Consider the following 23,782-nt stretch of genomic DNA (forward strand, 5'->3'; position numbering starts at 1 on the left):
ATTAAAAAACACAAACCCTAATACTGAGAAGGGGTGAATTTGAAGCAAATCCCAACCTTCTCTGCAGTGCAGAAGAGAGGGATGCTGGGCAGGGCCGGCCTTAGGTTTTACAGCGCCCTGAGCGTAACCAGATTTTGGTGCCCCCCCCTATTCCTAGGCAGATCCCCCCCCCCCCCCTTAGTGTATATAGGCTACTAGTCTTGCAGATCCCATTAGTGTATTTAGGCAGCAGATCCCCCAGCCCCCCCTTAGTGTATCTAGCCTAGGCATATTCCCCCTATAGCGTAGGGAGGTTGGGGATGGGGAACCTTACTTTTTTGCGGGTCTTCTCTTCTTCTTACTGTCTGTCATACAGACAGTTTTGTATTGCAGTTTGCAGACTCGGTGCCAGTGTAGCTGGGATGGATTCTGGGAGCAGTAGAGGAGAAGATAGCCAGGACTCATCACTCAGGACAGGAGAACAGGGCAGGCACGTGCTGCCAGGGGCGTAGCTAGAAATCATGGGTCCCCATACCAAAATTTTGATTGGACCCTGCCCCCCCCCCCCCTCAAAAAAATTATTGGGCACCATTGTGTCCCCTCCCCCTGCACCAGTTTTAGGTAGCCCCCCAGTATTGGTTAGCCAGTGTGCCCCCCCAAGTTATTCCAAGTAGCCATTGTGCTTTCTTCCCTCCCCCGTTAGTATAGGTGGCCAGTCTGCTATCCCCCTCCCCCCACCTATTAGTATAGGTGGCCAGGGTTCTCACCTCCCCCAGTTAGTATAGATGGCCACTGACCGAGGGGCTTTCACTCCCTCCCTCCCCTCTGGCCCCCTCCATTAGTATAGGCGGCCAGCAGTGTGTAACAGAGAACTCACCTCTCCGGATGGACGGCTCCACCGGCGATCTATCGCCTCCATGCATCTCGTCACATGGCCTGACGTTGGGTCACATGACAAGAATGGACACTGTTGTCATAGAGATGTGAAGTATGGAGGAGCTGGTTGACCTGTTCATAGAGGTGAGTTCCCTGCATTAGGAGGGCTAGTTCACACTCGGAATGCAAATTGCGAATCACGATTTTGCCACGATTTGAGTTGTGATTCCTGTTCAATAAAACAAGAATCACAACTCAATCGCCCCAAAGTGCTGCATGCAACATGTTTGCGATTCATGCAAATCGCAAATGTTGCAGTGAGAATGATCCCGTAGGCATACTTTAGCAGAAGCACTTTGCTGTTCACTAGCGATCAGCAAAGTGCTGAAAAGCGCAAGTGAGGTGAAACTGGGAGAAGTACAGATACACTTCATGCTGCAGGACATCTTCAAAACAAGGTGCTGTGAGACAGTCTGGCTCTGGGTTGGGAGGGGAGGGGGGCAGTTTGTGAGCTAGTCCCTGGGAAGCAGGCACAGACATTACTCTAATTAGAAAGGATTGCAATGCAGAATGCTCTGAAGAAGGATGCTAAGTGAAAAAAACAGCAAAAAAACAGATCAACTTCTAGACGTGCATCGCTGACTTTTAGTGAAGTTTACACAAGTTCCCTTGAAGTCCGCTGACAGCCTACTGAGTGGCTCTCCTAGGTTTACTGAATAAATGTACTAGCACAATAAATAGTAAGGCAGTGTCCTGTGTCATGCATGTAGTAGCGATTTATTTACCTGTGTCATCTCTGCTGAGATGTGCACAGCAGATAGTCACACTCCCGGCCCGGGGCAGTGAGAGCGAGGAGGATGTGTGCATAGAGGCAGCAGCACTCAGCCCAGCCAGCATCACACCCTGTGCTTTTCAGGACATCTCTCTCTCTGACTCTGTGCTGCTACTCTGTTCTGCCCAGTGAGAAGTGACATTCTAATGTGTGCACACTAGGAGTGCAGCACGCACAGGCAACAACAATATACCAGGTTCCTGGTCTTCGCCCCCATCACCCCCAGCGGCACCAGGGGGCGGAGCTACCATGCAAAACGGACCCAGCCGGAGCCCGCAGATCAGCAGGCAGTTAAATAACAGATATGCGGCCAGGGCGTCAAGAGCGCCGGCGCCCTGAGCGATCGCTCCGGTCGCTCAGGTCTAAGGCCGGCCCTGATGCTGGGAACTTCCTCCCAGTATGATTTATTACCATATCCTGTCTCTCTCTCTCCTACATACAGGAATCATGGGGCTCTGAACTGTTCTGTGCGACTTCACTCATCACCTTCACAACATTTTGCACACAAATCAAACCTATGCGTATTTCCTGGACACATTTTATTGTCAGACAGAAGTTAGACCATCCTTCAACAGTGTGTGACAAGAGAGTTTATTTTTATATTTCACTTTTTACTGTCATTCAACTTAAAAAAAAAAAAAATGAGTCAAATAAAAATGTCTATATTTTTCATGTTGTAAAACCATTTAAAATAATAAAAAGGGTATTTGCATAGTATCAGTGTTGCTGCTAATAATTCCTTAATTCTGTCTGTGTTATCACATGTGCAAAGGAGAAGTGACAGTGGACAAAAAGTTTTCCAAAATGATTTGCGCATCTGTCACCTCCCCACCCCTTCCGAAACAGATAGTTCATATGCTCCATTAACACTGCCCATATAGGGCTTGATTCACAAAGCGGTGCTAACCTACTTAGCACGTCTAAAGTCTTTAGACGTGCTAACCAGGGTGCTAAGTAGGTTAGCACCGGATTTCTGAATCAGATCGCGCGCTAAGTACCGCGCGCAAAGTTTTGCGCGCGCTAAGTCCCATAGGTTTTAATGGGCACTTTGCGCGGAGCGCCCTGTGCAGAGCGCGCTTAAGGTTTTGCGCGCGTAAAGTTTTGCGGGCAAAAAGCTCGTTTAGACGTGCTAAGAGGGTTTTCACAGGCGTGCTAACAGTTAGCACCGCTTTGTGAATCAAGCCCCAAGTGCATAAGATCTGTGTTTAACTTTTTAAAACTCATCAATTTTGTGGAGTGTTATAATACTCCACAAATATTCATCAAGTATTTGTGGAGTGGTGACCGACGGGAGGATTGAGCACCGGCGACTCAGGCTGAACCAGATCTGAGGAGGTTGCCCAGGGTAACGATCTTTGTGACTACTTCGCTTTTTAAAACCTAGGTGTCATGAATGATATGACAAATCGTGCACAAAATCGATTTTGTATCGTCCAGCACAGCAGATTGTCATTTTTTCTGTATAAAAATATACGGGCACATTTGTTTCCCTTCCCCATCAGAATCAGAATCAGAATCACGTTTATTTCGCCAAGTACAACGGGGGTTGTACCCGGAATTATTTTTGGCTCAGACATGGTCGGAGATGGTACAAACACATGCATGCAATCCAACATGTACAGTCAGGTACAGTAGTACAAGTAGCATATACCTATAAATACAGCACACTAGCTATAATGACGGACGCGTGGGGGGGGGGGTCTGGAGAGCTGTGTGAGGGGAGCAGCCGGTGGCCCTCTGCCGGTGGCGCTCGCTCAGCTCCGCAGCAGCTCCAGACGCCCCGCCGTGTGTCCTGGAAAGAGTGGACAGTGAAAGAGAGAGAAACAGCAGGAATAGCTGAGAGACTTAGGAAGGAAAGAGAAAAGAGAAAGAACAGAGAAAGAACCAGGGCAAGAGGAGAGAGACAGAGGCAGAGTCCCCCCCAGGGCTGCAGGATAAGAAAAAGCACCCCATGGTCCGACAGAACAATCCAAACAGAGTCCATCCCTGTGGAGAGGTCGCCAGGTGTAGAATGAGAGCAGAGTCCACACCCAATTTACACGTGACTCCTTCACACCTAAGAGACAAGAAAATGTTCTTTTCATTGGTAACAAGAGCCTGTCCCTAACTGCAGTTAAAACCTTCCCCTCCAAAACTTTGAATTAGAGCAGGGGTCCCCAAACGTTTTGGGTCGAGGGCCGGGTCAACATACTTCAGACTGCTGGGGGACCGGAGTATACATAACATGATGTAGAAGTCTTTGCGGGCCAGACAGTAAAGCATACCCATGTGACAACCTGCACTCCAATTGGTCAGCAGTGTCACCTGATGTTGAGTTTTATTGGAAACCAGCAAATTACTGCTTTCTGGCTTCCATGTGGATGGGTGGTGCCAGCATGGCTATTCTATATGCGTACCACCAATATTTAAAGATGTAGCTGACCGCATCTATAAGTAATACATTTTGTGTGTGGGGGGCTGGTAAAAAAGCCTAAGGGGGCCACATTCGGCCCACGGGCCTTAGTTTGAGGACCACTGAATTAGAACAATGCAAAATTCCCATTTATTAATAATTCAAGATGGGGTTATCACAGACAGAAAACAAATATATTTGCCAGTTTCTAAAAATCAGGATAATAACTCGTCCAACTTATAGCATTCTAGCTGCTAGGGAAACTGAGTTATTCAGCATTTGCTGACCACACATGTTAACCTATCTGTATTAAGTGTCATTTGATTAAAGGGAAGGTTCACGCTAATTAAAAAATACAAATCCACTTACCTGGGGCTTCTTCAAGACCGTGGCAGCCAGGATGTGCTCTCGGCGCCGCTCCGGAGGCTCCCGGTCTTGAACTGGCCAGGCCGGCTTCCAGGTCGGGCTCTTCTGCGCTCCAACGTGCGTCTCACTGGTGCGCGCTGACGTCCTCCGGGCTGTACAGCACAGTAGTTCTGCACCTGCGCAGTACAGCCCAGAGGACGTCCGATGACGTCAGCGCGCCCCCGTGAGGCGCATTTTGGAGCGCAGAAGAGACCGACCTGGAAGCCGGCCTGGTCAGGTCGGGTGCGCCACCGAAGAAGACCGGTAGCCTCCGGAGCGGTGCCAAGGGCACGTCCTGGCTGCCACGGGCTGAAGGAAGCCCCAGGTACGTGGATTTGTATTTTTATGTTTTTATCACAGTCCGTGGATCTTCCCTTTAAGCACTGGTGGCCACAGGCTACACGTCTGCCCTCGGATTCGCTGTAGGCCAATCCATACAGAAATGGTGAAGGTTATTGATAAACTGTGTCATTTTTTGCCTGTAAAAAAGTTTGCCTACCTTACTCACCAGGGGTATACAGTACACACCCAGTTTTCAGGTAAAGACAACCCACAAAGTCAGATTCTATAGAAGTCTGGTCCCTGATCGACCATGTTCCAAAATTCCATCGACAAAGAACTTCCTCCAGGCATGCGCTCATGGGAGAACTGAACGCATGCTTTGTTTCCAAGTCTCTGATATCAATGCCTGCATTTGAACTGGACTTTATTTCATTGAATCCCCCAAGGACTGCGAAGCTAAGTAAACCCTTCTTAGTTACTTACTTTTATTTTTATGTAAATGTGTGTAATGCCTTTGTTATTAAAACATGTAAAAATCATTTTAATGGTTATGACCTGTTCCTGAACATACACAATCGTACTTGCTCCTCAGAAAGTGTTACCTCGTTTTCTATATTATTTTGCATCTACAACTCGTATGCTTGAATCGGACAAGGGTAGACAGATCTGGCGCCAATCCCTGCATACAGCTTAGGGATAAGTTACAGTGTCCTCAGTGTGTTGTTATAGTAACAGTCGTGCGCTGACTCGCACGTGGTGGCAAGCATTCGAAATTGTATGTGTGTGGTGCATCCTTCGGAGTCAGAACGCTCCTCTCGGCTATTCGAATAATCTATGCGCAAAGTGACAGCGAGAGTGAGTTTCTGATTCTGAGCGATTAACCCAATCACGATCGGCCCTTGCGGTCTTTGACACTAAGTGTACAGCTTTTAGGGGAGTGTCTTGTTGTAGTAGCACACAAGGAGACACTACAGGATGTGTTCCTCTTCTCCTCCTCGATAATTCTGTCTCAAAAAACGTCTTTTCCTAAAGCTATTCTGTTTATTTTCTGGAACTACAGTGGCATTTTATAGTAACAAGCAGAGTTAATACTATGATAACATTATAAGTAAATTCAGTGCAAGATACAGTAGCATTTCCTGATGTACATAAATACGAACACTAGACACACTAGAATTGTGTTGTCCAAATTGATTGTCTGGGGTTATTTCAAGTGGCGAATCTACAAAGTCCCAACAGGCAACCAACCCTTAAACGGATCCACTGAATTGTATATTAGTTAGGTAAGCACTATTGTACTGTCCGCTGCCACCTGCAGGCACCGTCTTGTCAGCATCATCCCTCCCCTTTCCATAGAGCAAAACCGACTTCTTGACCAAGAGCTTAGCAGACATTTGTATGGTGATTTCAGACAAAACTGTTACTTAAAGAGAATCTGTAACGTCAAAACGTCCCCTGGGGGGACTCACCTTGGGTGGGGGAAGCCTCCGGATCCTAATGAGGCTTCCCACGCCGTCCTCCGTCCCTCAGGGGTATCGCTGCAGCCCTCCGTACAGCGGTGACGTCAATATTTACCTTCCCGGCTCCTTCGCAGGCACTCTGACGGCTGTCGGCTCCGAAGTAGGCGGAAATACCCGATCGCCGTCGGGTCTGCTCTACTGCGCAGGCGCAAGTCTCCGGCGCCTGCGCAGTAGAGCGGACCCGACTGAGATCGGGTATTTCCGTCTACTTCGGAGCCGAAAGCAGCCACAGCGCCCCCGCTGGAGCCTGCAAAGGTAAATATTGAATTGACAGTCGGGTCTGTCGGCGGCTGTTCGGAGGGCTGCAGCGAGACTCCTGAGGGACAGAGGACGGCGTGGGAAGCCTCATTAGGATCCTGAGGCTTCCCCCACCTGAGGTGAGTAACCCCCAGGGGATATTTTTGATGTTACAGTGTCTCTTTAAGGCAGTCATAAAAGATCATTTCAGGCAATGTCAATAACCTGTGTTTGAGTAAAATATCACAGGCACTCTACTGTATACTGTAACACGTGATAAGGGCCACAGTTCGTCTGGTATATGTGTAAGATAGAGTCCATATTGCTGTAGCCTCAGATGAGTGAGAACAAGACTCCATATTCTCATAGTGTCAAAGGAGTGATATGGAGAGTCTACATACTTGTAGCTTCACTGGAGAGAGATGAAGACTTCATATTGCTGTATCGTTAGAGGAGTAACATGACTCCATATTGTTGTAGAGTCAGAGCAGTGACATGAAGACTCCATATTGATGTAGCGTCAGAGGAGTGACATGAAGACTCTATATTGATGTAGCATCAGTAGAGTGACATGAAGACTCCACATTCTTGTAGCATCCCTGGAGAGAGATGAAGACTCCATATTGTTGTAGCCCCATAGGAGTGACATAAAGACTCCATATTGTTGTAGCATCTCAAGAGTGACGTGAGGAATCCAGAATGATGTAGTGCCAGAGGAGTGGCATGAAGACTCCATATTGTTGTAGCGTCAGAGGAGTGACATGAAGACTCCATATTGTTGTAGCGTCAGAGGAATAACGTGACTCCATATTTTTGAAGCGTCAGAGGAGCAACATGACTCCATATTGTTGTAGCGTCAGAGAAGTAACATGACTCCATATTATTGTGGCGTCAGAGGAGTAACATGACTTTGTATTGTTGTAGTGCTGTAGGAGTGACATGAAGACTCCATATTGTTGTAGCGTCAGAGGAAAACGTTACTCTATATTGTTGTAGCGTCAGAGGAGCAACATGACTCCATATTGTTGTGGCGTCAGAGAAGTAACATGACTCCATATTGTTGTGGCTTCAGAGGAGTGACATGAAGACTCCATATTGTTGTAGCGTCAGAGGAATAACGTGACTCCATATTGTTGTAGCGTCAGAGGAGCAACATGACTCCATATTGTTGTAGCGTCAGAGAAGTAACATGACTCCATGTTGTTGTGGCGTCAGAGGAGCAACATGACTCCATATTGTTGTAGCGTCAGAGAAGTAACATGACTCCATATTATTGTGGCGTCAGAGGAGTAACATGACTTCGAAGTTGTTGTAGTGCTGTAGGAGTGACATGAAGACTCCATATTGTTGTAGTGTCAGAGGAATAACGTTACTCTATATAGTTGTAGCGTCAGAGGAGCAACATGACTCCATATTGTTGTAGCATCCGAGAAGTAACATGACTCCATATTATTGTGGCGTCAGAGGAGTAACATGACTTCATATTGTTGTAGTGCTGTAGGAGTGACATGAAGACTCCATATTGTTGTAGCGTCAGAGGAATAACGTTACTCTATATTGTTGTAGCGTCAGAGGAGCAAAATGACTCCATATTGTTGTAGCGTCAGAGAAGTAACATGATTCCATATTGTTGTGGCGTCAGAGAAGTAACATGACTCCATATTGTTGTGGCTTCAGAGGAGTGACATGAAGACTCCATACTGTTGCAGCGTCAGAGGAGTGACATGAAGACTCCATATTGTTGTAGTGTCAGAGGAATAACGTGACTCCATATTGTTGTAGCGTCAGAGGAGCAACATGACTCCATATTGTTGTAGCGTCAGAGAAGTAACATGACTCCATGTTGTTGTGGCGTCAGAGGACTAACATGACTCCATATTGTTGTGGTGTCAGAGGAGTAACATGACTCCATATTGTTGTAGTGCTATAGGAGTGACATCAAGACTCCATTTTGTTGTAGCATTAGAGGAGTGACAGGAAGAATCCATATTGTTGTACTGCTATAGGTGTGACATGAAGACTACATATTATTGTAGTGCCATAGGAGTGACATGAAGACTTCATATTGTTGTAGCCCCATAGGAGTGACATGAAGACTCAATATGGTTGTAGCGTCAGAGGAGTGACATGAAGACTCCATATTGTTGTAGCGTCAGAGGAGTGACATAAAGACTCCATATTGTTGTAGCATCAGAGGAGGGACATGAAGACTCCATATTGTTGTAGCATCAGAGGAGGGACATGAAGACTCCATGTTGATGTAGCGCCATAGGAGTGACATGAATATACCATACTGTTGTAGCCCCAGTGGAGTGACATGAAGACTCCATATTGTTGTAGCCCCATAAGAGTGACATGAAGATTCCATATTGATGTAACTTCAGAGGAATGAGATGAACAGAGGATTCAGGGTGAAGATCAGTGTAGGAAGGAGCAGCCAAATCTTGGGCATGAGAAATCCTCCAGAATCTGCAAAGATATAATGTTTTGGGATTATTCCACTAACCAATAAATGTTCTGTGTATTTATTTCCTACCTTTTTACCATAATGTTCATGTCCATCATTTTCATTAGATAGATAGATAGATAGATAGATAGATAGATAGATAGATAGATAGATAGATAGATAGATAGATAGATTACTTTTACACAATACTATTCATCCCAATACAAATAAAAAATGTACTTAAAGTGAACCTCCAGACTAAAAATCTACTCAGCAGAACTGAAAAGGCTTGGTGTTTCTTTAACAGTTTCACAGCATCAGAACTTTGTTTTTCTTATAGAAGTCTCATTTTTAGTTGCATTTTTAGCTAAGCTCCACCCCATTAAAGAAAACTGCCCGGGCTTTTTTCCCCTAATGCTGTGCAAAGCATGATGGGATTTCCTATGTTGTTATTCATGTTGCCTAGCAACTGGGAGAGGTGCTCAGCACACAGGACAGTTGGAACTGTGTCTCATGCTCCCTGTCACCTCCTTTCAACCAACAAGATTGCTGCCCTTATGAAATCACAAACATTTGTCTATTCTTTTAAAACAGGGTGGGTAAGAGATTATATTACCTATCTATTTTAATTAACATAACAAATGGCACTTAATGGCAGTATGTTTGTTTAGGCTGAAGTTCCTCTTTAAAGCATTACTGACCCCAGGAAAAGCTACCTGAGGTAAGCACAGAGGTGTGTCCATGCTGGATCCACATAGCCCTGTGCATTGTCCGCTGTGCATTGTCCGTTCCTTTCCTGGTTCCAGCTGATCTCTGTAATCACTCCTTGAAAAATATGACTTATGGCTAAAGACAGGAAGAGGCGGGCTTGATGTAATGTTTCTTCCTATCACCCTATAACTATGTATATTGTTGGATATAACCTGTAATCAATGAAATAGATTTTCTCAAAAGCTACAAGGGGCTTGATTCACAAAGCGGTGCTAACTGTTTAGCACGGCTGTGCTAAACAGTTAGCACGTAAAGTGCCGTTCGCGGACTTTTGCGCGCGCAAAGTGTCACGAATCACACGATCGCGGACTTTTGCGTGCGCAATTTGCCGCGATTCGCGGCACTTTGCGTGCGCAAAGGTCCGCGAACGGCACTTCACGTGCTAACTGTTTAGCACAGCCGTGCTAAACAGTTAGCACCGCTTTGTGAATCAAGCCCAAGGTGTTTTTTCAAAACACATTTTTTGTCTTGTTCTCACCGTTAATCCTGACTTTACAATGAAACAAAATCCACTTCAATATGACATTTACCTGGCCTTTAAATGTGTTTTCCCCTTTAAATTTTAACAATTTTCTCAAAAACTACAAGGGCTTTGCATAAGATGTTGGCACTATATACAGTAAGTACATAATAATAATAATAATAATTTTCCTTGAGTTAGCCTTGATATATATACACCAAATGTGGTGCTGATATCATGTCTGGAGGCTTTGCAATCAACCACAAAAAAATAAAACCCACGGACTATAATGCAAATTTGCAAAATGGTGGAAATTTCTCAGAACTGGTTTGGGCAATTTTGTGGCCGTATTGCGCTTGCTTCAGCTTACTGCGCAGGAGTGGCTGTACTCATGCAGGCAGACTCAGCCTGTCTCTTAAAGGGAATATCCAGGCAAAAAACAAAAATGAGTTTCACTTACCTGGGACTTCTACCAGCCCCATGCAGCCATCCTGTGCCCTTGTAGTCACTCACTGCTGCTCCAGTCCACCACTTTCAGCTTGCCGACCTCGGAGGTCAGCGGGCGGCTTGCGTACATTTTTACGCATTCCCGCTAGTGCAGGAACAGTAACACATACATTTTTACGCGTTAGTGGTTCCATGCGTAAATTTTTATGTATTGAACCAGTAATGAGTAAAAATGTATTTGTTACTGTTCCTGCACTAGCGGGAATGCGTAAAAATGTACGCAAAGCGGCCCGCTGACCTCCGAGGTCGGCAAGCTGCCAGCGGGGGACTGGTGCAGCAGTGAGTGACTACGAGAGCAAAGGATGGCTGCATGGGGCTGGTAGAATCCCCAGGTAAGTGAAACTCATTTTTGTTTTTTTGCCTGGATATTCCCTTTAATTGTTATTATGCATTTTACTTTTAACCATTTTATCCACCACTACATTATATCTACGCCCTCTGTGACTTCATCTAAGCCATGAGGACATAGATATACGTCTTGTAGCTGAGGCACTGCTGTGCACAATTGGGCTTGTTCTTGTACAAACCTCCGGCACTATCTACTGCAGCACTAATTGGTGAAAGGGTATATATGTTCCCTGAGCCAATGTGATTGATTTTTACCTTTAAAAATCTTTTTATTTTCTCAGTTCATAGTGAAAAATACACACTGTAGCATTATTTCAGAATCAAATATCTTCACTTTAAATTGTGGCAAGAACATAATCTGAGTTTTGTGATAAACGGTAGAAATAGCCTAACAAAATGTGTGTTTTTTATGTTATTTTTAAACTGGAGTTGGAAAACTGAGAAATAATGTGTTTTTCTATTTTTTCCTTCTTTTTCACATTAAAGTGTATAGAAAACAAAATCATTTGAGGAAAAAAATGACATACGATGAAAGCCTAGTTTGTCTTGAAAAAAAACAATACTGTATATATTTAATTTAGGTGTTATAAGTAGGGATACAGTTATTGCTGATTAAATAGGGACATAACTAAAAATGTCAAAACTGCTGTGGTCCATGAGGGGTAAACAAGGTCTCAATGTGAAGTGGTTAAAGATCAATCATATTACTCAGTGCTGGGAAATAAATAGGGTTACAGGCATCAATAAACAGAGGTGACAGACAGCACTAGGCCACATACGAGTACAAGGTACAGGATCATGCAAAGGAGAGATGGTCATGGAGACCACATAATTCTGTCAATGGGATGGGAGCTTAATCATGAGGTTTTGTGATCAAGTAGGATATATAAGTGGGAGGACCTTGACAAAGACCTACATCCTAGGGGGAGGGGGTAGGGACACACTAGTCAGGGGAGTGCTGTATGTTCAGCAGGAAGGATTAGGGGATTGGTACAGGAGGGGAGACAAGTGTCAACAGGTGCATTAATGTCTATTACAATGTCATTCTTCTTACCAGAATCAAATCCAGGACTGCTGTACCTCTCAACTGTAAAAACAGACATAAGGATGGTCATCACTCAGAGGCTGAACTGGGAAACAGCAGCTGTAACAAACAATCTGGCACACGCCCATACATCATCTGTCCAGGAAACAGCAACTGTAACAAACAATCTGGCACACGCCCATACATCATCTGTCCAGGAAACAGCAACTGTAACAAACAATCTGGCACACGCCCATACATCATCTGTCCAGGAAACAGCAACTGTAACAAACAATCTGGCACACGCCCATACATCATCTGTCCAGGAAACAGCAACTGTAACAAACAATCTGGCACACGCCCATACATCATCTGTCCAGGAAACAGCAACTGTAGCAAACAATCTGGCACACGCCCATACATCATCTGTCCAGGAAACAGCAACTGTAACAAACAATCTGGCACACGCCCATACATCATCTGTCCAGGAAACAGCAACTGTAACAAACAATCTGGCACACGCCCATACATCATCTGTCCAGGAAACAGCAACTGTAACATACAATCTGGCACACGCCCATACATCATCTGTCCAGGAAACAGCAACTGTAACAAACAATCTGGCACACGCCCCTACATCATCTGTCCAGGAAACAGCAACTGTAACAAACAATCTGGCACACGCCCATACATCATCTGTCCAGGAAACAGCAACTGTAACAAACAATCTGGCACACGCCCATACATCATCTGTCCAGGAAACAGCAACTGTAGCAAACAATCTGGCACACGCCCATACATCATCTGTCCAGGAAACAGCAACTGTAACAAACAATCTGGCACACGCCCATACATCATCTGTCTAGGAAACAGCAACTGTAGCAAACAATCTGGCACACGCCCATAGATCATCTGTCCAGGAAATAGCAACTGTAACAAACAATCTGGCACACGCCCATACATCATCTGTCCAGGAAACAGCAACTGTAGCAAACAATCTGGCACACGCCCATACATCATCTGTCCAGGAAACAGCAACTGTAACATACAATCTGGCACACGCCCATACATCATCTGTCCAGGAAACAGCAACTGTAACAAACAATCTGGCACACGCCCATACATCGTCTGTCCAGGAAACAGCAACTGTAACATACAATCTGGCACACGCCCATACATCATCTGTCCAGGAAACAGCAACTGTAGCAAACAATCTGGCACACGCCCATAGATCATCTGTCCAGGAAATAGCAACTGTAACAAACAATCTGGCACATGCCCATACATCATCTGTCCAGGAAATAGCAACTTTAACAAACAATCTGGCACACGCCCATACATCATCTGTCCAGGAAACAGCAACTGTAACAAACAATCTGGCACACGCCCATACATCGTCTGTCCAGGAAACAGCAACTGTAACATACAATCTGGCACACGCCCATACATCGTCTGTCCAGGAAACAGCAACTGTAACAAACAATCTGGCACACGCCCATACATCATCTGTCTAGGAAACAGCAACTGTAGCAAACAATCTGGCACACGCCCATACATCGTCTGTCCAGGAAACAGCAACTGTAACATACAATCTGGCACATGCCCATACATCATCTGTCCAGGAAACAGCAACTGTAACAATCTGGCACACGCCTACACATCATCTGTCCAGGAAACAGCAACTGTAACAAACAATCTGGCACACGCCCATACATCATCTGTCCAGGAAACAGCAACTGTAACAAACAATCTGGCACACGCCCATACATCGTCTGTCCAGGAAACAGCAACTGTAACAATCTGGCACACGCCCATACATCATCTGTCCAGGAAACGGCAACTGTAACATACAATCTGGCACACGCCCATTCATCATCTGTCCAGGAAACAGCAACTGTAACATACAATCTGGCACACGCCCATTCATCATCTGTCCAGGAAACAGCAACTGTAACAAACAATCTGGCACACGCCCATACATCATCTGTCCAGGAAACAGCAACTGTAACAAACAATCTGGCACACGCCCATACATCATCTGTCCAGGAAACAGCAACTGTAACAAACAATCTGGCACACGCCCATACATCATCTGTCCAGGAAACAGCAACTGTAGCAAACAATCTGGCACACGCCCATACATCATCTGTCCAGGAAACAGCAACTGAAACAAACAATCTGGCACACGCCCCCATACATCGTCTGTCCAGGAAACAGCAACTGTAACATACAATCTGGCACACGCCCATACATCATCTGTCCAGGAAACAGCAACTGAAACAAACAATCTGGCACACGCCCCCATACATCGTCTGTCCAGGAAACAGCAACTGTAACATACAATCTGGCACACGCCTACACATCATCTGTCCAGGAAACAGCAACTGTAACAAACAATCTGGCACACGCCCATACATCATCTGTCCAGGAAACAGCAACTGTAACAAACAATCTGGCACACGCCCATACATCATCTGTCCAGGAAACAGCAACTGTAACAAACAATCTGGCACACGCCCATACATCATCTGTCCAGGAAACAGCAACTGTAACAATCTGGCACACGCCTACACATCATCTGTCCAGGAAACAGCAACTGTAACAAACAATCTGGCACACGCCCCCATACATCATCTGTCCAGGAAACAGCAACTGTAACAAACAATCTGGCACACGCCTACACATCATCTGTCCAGGAAACAGCAACTGTAACAAACAATCTGGCACACGCCCATACATCATCTGTCCAGGAAACAGCAACTGTAACAAACAATCTGGCACACGCCCATACATCATCTGTCCAGGAAACAGCAACTGTAACAAACAATCTGGCACACGCCCATACATCATCTGTCCAGGAAACAGCAACTGTAACAAACAATCTGGCACACGCCCATACATCATCTGTCCAGGAAACAGCAACTGTAACATACAATCTGGCACACGCCCATACATCATCTGTCCAGGAAACAGCAACTGTAACAAACAATCTGGCACACACCCATACATCATCTGTCCAGGAAACAGCAACTGTAACAAACAATCTGGCACACGCCCCTACATCATCTGTCCAGGAAACAGCAACTGTAACAAACAATCTGGCACACACCCATACATCATCTGTCCAGGAAACAGCAACTGTAACAAACAATCTGGCACACGCCCCTACATCATCTGTCCAGGAAACAGCAACTGTAACATACAATCTGGCACACGCCCATACATCATCTGTCCAGGAAACAGCAACTGTAACAATCTGGCACACGCCCCTACATCATCTGTCCAGGAAACAGCAACTGTAACAAACAATCTGGCACACGCCCATAGATCATCTGTCCAGGAAACAGCAACTGTAACAATCTGGCACACGCCCATACATCATCTGTCCAGGAAACAGCAACTGTAACAAACAATCTGGCACACGCCCATAGATCATCTGTCCAGGAAACAGCAACTGTAACAATCTGGCACACGCCCATACATCATCTGTCCAGGAAACAGCAACTGTAACAAACAATCTGGCACACGCCCATAGATCATCTGTCCAGGTAACAGCAACTGTAACAATCTGGCACACGCCCATACATCATCTGTCCAGGAAACAGCAACTGTAACAAACAATCTGGCACACGCCCATACATCGTCTGTCCAGGAAACAGCAACTGTAACAAACAATCTGGCACATGCCCATACATCGTCTGTCCAGGAAACAGCAACTGTAACAAACAATCTGGCACACGCCCATACATCATCTGTCCAGGAAACAGCAACTGTAACAAACAATCTGGCACACGCCCATACATCGTCTGTCCAGGAAACAGCAACTGTAACATACAATCTGGCACACGCCCATACATCATCTGTCCAGGAAACAGCAACTGTAACAAACAATCTGGCACACGCCCATACATCATCTGTCCAGGAAACAGCAACTGTAACAAACAATCTGGCACACGCCCATACATCGTCTGTCCAGGAAACAGCAACTGTAACATACAATCTGGCACACGCCCATACATCATCTGTCCAGGAAACAGCAACTGTAACATACAATCTGGCACACGCCCCTACATCATCTGTCCAGGAAACAGCAACTGTAACAAACAATCTGGCACACGCCCATACATCGTCTGTCCAGGAAACAGCAACTGTAACAAACAATCTGGCACATGCCCATACATCGTCTGTCCAGGAAACAGCAACTGTAACAAACAATCTGGCACACGCCCATACATCATCTGTCCAGGAAACAGCAACTGTAACAAACAATCTGGCACACGCCCATACATCGTCTGTCCAGGAAACAGCAACTGTAACATACAATCTGGCACACGCCCATACATCGTCTGTCCAGGAAACAGCAACTGTAACAAACAATCTGGCACACGCCCATACATCATCTGTCCAGGAAACAGCAACTGTAACATACAATCTGGCACACGCCCATACATCATCTGTCCAGGAAACAGCAACTGTAACAAACAATCTGGCACACGCCCATACATCATCTGTCTAGGAAACAGCAACTGTAGCAAACAATCTGGCACACGCCCATACATCGTCTGTCCAGGAAACAGCAACTGTAACATACAATCTGGCACATGCCCATACATCATCTGTCCAGGAAACAGCAACTGTAACAATCTGGCACACGCCTACACATCATCTGTCCAGGAAACAGCAACTGTAACAAACAATCTGGCACACGCCCATACATCATCTGTCCAGGAAACAGCAACTGTAACAAACAATCTGGCACACGCCCATACATCATCTGTCCAGGAAACAGCAACTGTAACAAACAATCTGGCACACGCCCATACATCATCTGTCCAGGAAACAGCAACTGTAACAAACAATCTGGCACACGCCCATACATCATCTGTCCAGGAAACAGCAACTGTAACAAACAATCTGGCACACGCCCATACATCATCTGTCCAGGAAACAGCAACTGTAACATACAATCTGGCACACGCCCATACATCATCTGTCCAGGAAACAGCAACTGTAGCAAACAATCTGGCACACGCCCATACATCGTCTGTCCAGGAAACAGCAACTGTAACATACAATCTGGCACACGCCCATACATCATCTGTCCAGGAAACAGCAACTGAAACAAACAATCTGGCACACGCCCCCATACATCGTCTGTCCAGGAAACAGCAACTGTAACATACAATCTGGCACACGCCTACACATCATCTGTCCAGGAAACAGCAACTGTAACAAACAATCTGGCACACGCCCATACATCATCTGTCCAGGAAACAGCAACTGTAACAAACAATCTGGCACACGCCCATACATCATCTGTCCAGGAAACAGCAACTGTAACAAACAATCTGGCACACGCCCATACATCATCTGTCCAGGAAACAGCAACTGTAACAATCTGGCACACGCCTACACATCATCTGTCCAGGAAACAGCAACTGTAACAAACAATCTGGCACACGCCCCCATACATCATCTGTCCAGGAAACAGCAACTGTAACAAACAATCTGGCACACGCCTACACATCATCTGTCCAGGAAACAGCAACTGTAACAAACAATCTGGCACACGCCCATACATCATCTGTCCAGGAAACAGCAACTGTAACAAACAATCTGGCACACGCCCATACATCATCTGTCCAGGAAACAGCAACTGTAACAAACAATCTGGCACACGCCCATACATCATCTGTCCAGGAAACAGCAACTGTAACAAACAATCTGGCACACGCCCATACATCATCTGTCCAGGAAACAGCAACTGTAACATACAATCTGGCACACGCCCATACATCATCTGTCCAGGAAACAGCAACTGTAACAAACAATCTGGCACACACCCATACATCATCTGTCCAGGAAACAGCAACTGTAACAAACAATCTGGCACACGCCCCTACATCATCTGTCCAGGAAACAGCAACTGTAACAAACAATCTGGCACACACCCATACATCATCTGTCCAGGAAACAGCAACTGTAACAAACAATCTGGCACACGCCCCTACATCATCTGTCCAGGAAACAGCAACTGTAACATACAATCTGGCACACGCCCATACATCATCTGTCCAGGAAACAGCAACTGTAACAATCTGGCACACGCCCCTACATCATCTGTCCAGGAAACAGCAACTGTAACAAACAATCTGGCACACGCCCATAGATCATCTGTCCAGGAAACAGCAACTGTAACAATCTGGCACACGCCCATACATCATCTGTCCAGGAAACAGCAACTGTAACAAACAATCTGGCACACGCCCATAGATCATCTGTCCAGGAAACAGCAACTGTAACAATCTGGCACACGCCCATACATCATCTGTCCAGGAAACAGCAACTGTAACAAACAATCTGGCACACGCCCATAGATCATCTGTCCAGGTAACAGCAACTGTAACAATCTGGCACACGCCCATACATCATCTGTCCAGGAAACAGCAACTGTAACAAACAATCTGGCACACGCCCATACATCGTCTGTCCAGGAAACAGCAACTGTAACAAACAATCTGGCACACGCCCATACATCGTCTGTCCAGGAAACAGCAACTGTAACAAACAATCTGGCACACGCCCATACATCATCTGTCCAGGAAACAGCAACTGTAACAAACAATCTGGCACACGCCCATACATCATCTGTCCAGGAAACAGCAACTGTAACAAACAATCTGGCACACGCCCATACATCATCTGTCCAGGAAACAGCAACTGTAACATACAATCTGGCACACGCCCATACATCATCTGTCCAGGAAACAGCAACTGTAACAAACAATCTGGCACACGCCCCTACATCATCTGTCCAGGAAACAGCAACTGTAACATACAATCTGGCACACGCCCATACATCATCTGTCCAGGAAACAGCAACTGTAACAAACAATCTGGCACATGCCCCATACATCATCTGTCCAGGAAACAGCAACTGTAACAAACAATCTGGCACACGCCCATACATCATCTGTCCAGGAAACAGCAACTGTAACAAACAATCTGGCACATGCCCATACATTGTCTGTCCAGGAAACAGCAACTGTAACATACAATCCGGCACACGCCCATTCATCATCTGTCCAGGAAACAGCAACTGTAACAAACAATCTGGCACACGCCCATAGATCATCTGTCCAGGAAACAGCAACTGTAACAAACAATCTGGCACATGCCCCATACATCATCTGTCCAGGAAACGGCAACTGTAACAAACAATCTGGCACACGCCCATACATCGTCTGTCCAGGAAACAGCAACTGTAACAAACAATCTGGCACACGCCCATACATCATCTGTCCAGGAAACAGCAACTGTAACAAACAATCTGGCACACGCCCATACATCATCTGTCCAGGAAACAGCAACTGTAACAAACAATCTGGCACACGCCCCATACATCATCTGTCCAGGAAACAGCAACTGTAACAAACAATCTGGCACACGCCCATACATCATCTGTCCAGGAAACAGCAACTGTAACAAACAATCTGGCACATGCCCCATACATCATCTGTCCAGGAAACGGCAACTGTAACAAACAATCTGGCACACGCCCATACATCATCTGTCCAGGAAACAGCAACTGTAACAAACAATCTGGCACATGCCCATACATCATCTGTCCAGGAAACAGCAACTGTAACAAACAATCTGGCACACGCCCATAGATCATCTGTCCAGGAAACAGCAACTGTAACAAACAATCTGGCACATGCCCCATACATCATCTGTCCAGGAAACGGCAACTGTAACAAACAATCTGGCACACGCCCATACATCGTCTGTCCAGGAAACAGCAACTGTAACAAACAATCTGGCACACGCCCATACATCATCTGTCCAGGAAACAGCAACTGTAACAAACAATCTGGCACACGCCCATACATCATCTGTCCAGGAAACAGCAACTGTAACAAACAATCTGGCACACGCCCATACATCGTCTGTCCAGGAAACAGCAACAGTAACAATCTGGCACACGCCCATACATCATCTGTCCAGGAAATAGCAACTGTAACAAACAATCTGGCACACGCCCATACATCGTCTGTCCAGGAAACAGCAACAGTAACAATCTGGCACACGCCCATACATCATCTGTCCAGGAAACAGCAACTGTAACAAACAATCTGGCACACGCCCATACATCGTCTGTCCAGGAAACAGCAACTGTAACATACAATCTGGCACACGCCCATACATCATCTGTCCAGGAAACAGCAACTGTAACAAACAATCTGGCACACGCCCATACATCGTCTGTCCAGGAAACAGCAACAGTAACAATCTGGCACACGCCCATACATCATCTGTCCAGGAAATAGCAACTGTAACAAACAATCTGGCACATGCCCATACATCATCTGTTCAGGATTTAAGTGGAAAACATGTTAAAATGAACCAGAGATGAATAAGGAAAAATATTGTATACATACCTGTGGCTTCCTCCAGCCCCATCCGCTCGGATTTCTCCCACGCCGCCGTCCTCTGATGTCTGCAGCGCCGGTACCGGGTCCTCGCACTTCCGTAAGTCGGAGCCAGTCTAGCGTAAGAGAAGTGCGATGTTTGTGTTTCTCTCCAGCAGCCGCCAGCTGTGCACTTCTCCTGTGTAGGCTGGCTCCAATGACGTCAGTGACGGGACCCGGTTCTCATAGCTGATCCAGGCGGATGGGGCTGGAGGAAGCCCCAGGTATCTATAAAATCTTTTTCCTAATTCATCTCTGGTTCGGTTCCTTCAGATGCAATGATCATTAATATAATACAGTAAAGTTACCATATTTTTGGCATAGAACACGTTCTGGACTATAAGACGCACCTAGATTTAGAGGTTCAGGGGAGGAAAAAATATACTAAACCTGCGGCATCCATGTTCCAGGAGCGTCTTGTATGTGTGTTCCCCCAAATATTGTGCCCCACTTGTACCTCATGTGTCCTCCTGTGTCCTTCATGTGTCCCTCTGTGCAGGGCCGGATTAACTATAAGACACTGTAGGCGTGTGCCTATAGGCACCTTATGTGGCAGAGGCAGCTTCCCTCCCTTCCCCAATATCCCCTCTCTCAGCAGAGCCGGAGGGTGATGTCACTCACCACCCAGCTCCAGTCCAGCAGCCGCAGGCACATAACTAGGGGCGGAGATCCGAGGCTTACCATAATCTGTGCCTTCTGTGAGGACGCGGTCCTGGGGCTGCCGCCGCATCCATGCCACTTAGCGTGAGGTGGTCGTTAACTAGTTAAAGAGTCTATTCAGTCTGAAATTAGACTTTCATTGTATTGTCTTATCATCTTGTCATACAAAGTTATCATCATACCTGGCTTATCTGTTCCTCCGAAAACCTCCTAGAGCCCCGTACTCACTGACTTCTGCCATGTAGCCCCACCCCTTAGCCAAAAAAATGCTATGGTGTTTTTTCTTCTTGATATAGAAGATACCTAGTGGTTTTTTTTTTCTGGGGGGGAGGAGCTAGGTGCCAGAAGCCAGCAGATATGAGGCTCTGGGAGGTTTTTTTCGGGAGGAACAGACCAGGCAGGTGATTTTAACTTTGTATGACAAGATGACACAATTAAAGTTAAATTTGGACTGAATAGGCTCTTAACCCCTTTGGGACCGACTGCCTACCTTACATGCGGGAGGGGGGGGGGGGCGCGTTTGAGGAGGTCAGGCAGGCGGATGCCTGCTGGGGTTTGCTGGGCTGTCTGTCCCCCCTTTGTCCAGATGTCCCCCCTTTCACCAGCAGCCTTTACTCACCTCTCAGGTTTCAGTGATGAGCAGCTGTAGAGATGTTCTCTCTCGCTGGCTTCCCAGCTCGTACTGACACTAAGTGCCAGGTCCCGGCTTGATGACATCATCAAGCCGGGACCCGACACCTAGCGACAATACAGCAGGGCTGCTGGCCAGAACGGCAGGAAGGTGAGTGGATCCTCTTCTTTCCCCCTACTGCCGCAACTCTGTAAGTGATCGCTATGATGCGCCGGCGATCATAGTGATCACGTGATCAGAAGCCATACGCGATGGCTTCTGATCAGTGAGGGGAGATGTCAGCTGTCATATGACAGCTTAATCTCCCCTCTCCGGGGGGCATGATCGTGTCGGGATGGTTCGTAATCATGGATGTTGAATCTACATCCAGTCAGGGTGGCAGCACCACCTGCTGGACGTAGATTCAAACTAAGTCAGTCCGCCAAAGGTTAAAGTAGTGACCCCCCATCAGCATCACCCATTATAATGCCCCTAATTGTAGAATCCTCATTATAGCACCCCCAGTATCTTCCTCTGCAGCTGTACCATCTGATTGGTTGGTTTCCATGCTTTGTAAATTTGTTTCAATTTAGATTTTTTAGCATCACATTGACAAATGTTACTTAGACTCAGTATTGGGACAAGGTCCTCCAGCACCCAAGGCTGAGACACCGAAGTGCGCCCCTCCATCCTCCCCACTCCAGCCATCACACACTGGTTGCTATTAGACTAAGAGGTGCCCCACGGCCCCCAACACCTTAATCTCTAGTTATCTGGCTTGCAGTCACTGCCATGTATCCCCTTTTCTTCTTTCTCTCTGTATCAAACACAATAGGGGAATGATAGCTGAGTGAGTTGTGCGCCCCCTCCTACACTGTGCCCTGAGGCTGGAGCCTATCTCACCTCTGCCTCGGCCCAGCCCTGTGCTTCCTCCTACACTGCGCCTTGAGGCTGGAGCCTATCTCACCTCTGCCTCGGCCCAGCCCTGTGCTTCCTCCTACACTGCGCCTTGAGGCTGGAGCCTATCTCACCTCTGTCTCGGCCCGGCCCTGCTTAGACTCATCACCTAAAAAAGCCCACCTGTGCATGAACAAGTACCAAGTGATAACAAACACTGTATATAGGACTAATCATCTAGAGGGCAATATACAGTCGATCACAATGTAGTTCCTCTTACCAGAGTAGCATATGGGACCATTACTCTTCTCTTCTGCAAATCAATAAAACAGGAATTATAGAAGCAAAACAGAAAAGCATCAATGTCCTCAACCGAATATGCCCCACATCTCTGACCTCATCCAAATATTACCCCAATATACTTTCTCTCCTGAGTTGTCTCCTAGGAGATCATTTTTCATCTTCTGTTTAAAATAACTTTTTTTGGACTTTGCAAATTGAAAAATTACCAAAAAGTAGGTGAAATAGTACTGCCAAAATTATTCTGAGTATTTTCTTGCTTTCTGTATTGATAGTGGGAGTGGGAGAATATCAGCTAGGAGAAAACTTAGGAGATAAAGTGAATGGAATAAGGGCCAATATGTCCTTTCCAAACCTCCATTTACCCACAAATGTTTTCCTCACACATAACTTTTTGGTATGGACAGCACCAAGACTTCTCTAGAACTGATTCCACGTTCTGGAACTCATTTTCAACTTTTTCAACCCTTTGAAACGGATCCATCTGAAAATGGCGCCTGCGAATAATGGCGCACGGCGTTGCCGCTAATCCGTTTGTCGCTTATCGCTATTTAACGTTAAAGCCTTATTGTTATTTAGCGGCAAAGCCTTATCGTTATTTAGCGTTAACACACAGAACCCTCTCTGTACCTATCCCTAACCCCTAAACCCCCCCTGGTGGTGCCTAACTCTAAGCACCGCCAGGGGGGTGCCTAACTCTAAGACCTCCCTGGTGGTGCCTAACCCGAAATCTCCCCTGGTGGTGCCTAACCCTAACCTTGACAG

At 46.2% G+C, this 23,782-nt stretch overlaps 1 protein-coding gene across 2 annotated transcripts in view; it reads right to left on the reverse strand.

Moving 5' to 3' along the window:
• Positions 1–6,680: 6,680 nt before the first annotated feature.
• Positions 6,681–23,782, reverse strand: part of LOC137542521 (ecto-ADP-ribosyltransferase 5-like) — an 89,503-nt gene continuing 72,401 nt past the window's right edge. Inside the window, exons 4-6 of one of the 2 annotated variants that reach the window (XM_068264506.1) lie at positions 22,998–23,030; positions 12,110–12,142; positions 6,681–8,992 (exon numbers count right to left, since the gene is read on the reverse strand). In XM_068264506.1, coding sequence (XP_068120607.1) covers positions 8,904–8,992; positions 12,110–12,142; positions 22,998–23,030 — 155 coding nt within the window. In that variant the 3' untranslated portion in view covers positions 6,681–8,903. The remainder of the gene's footprint in view (positions 8,993–12,109; positions 12,143–22,997; positions 23,031–23,782) is intronic. The other variant, XM_068264514.1, reaches the window with a different exon arrangement.

This window comes from Hyperolius riggenbachi, chromosome 2 (assembly GCF_040937935.1).
Source record: "Hyperolius riggenbachi isolate aHypRig1 chromosome 2, aHypRig1.pri, whole genome shotgun sequence".
NCBI lineage: Eukaryota > Metazoa > Chordata > Amphibia > Anura > Hyperoliidae > Hyperolius > Hyperolius riggenbachi.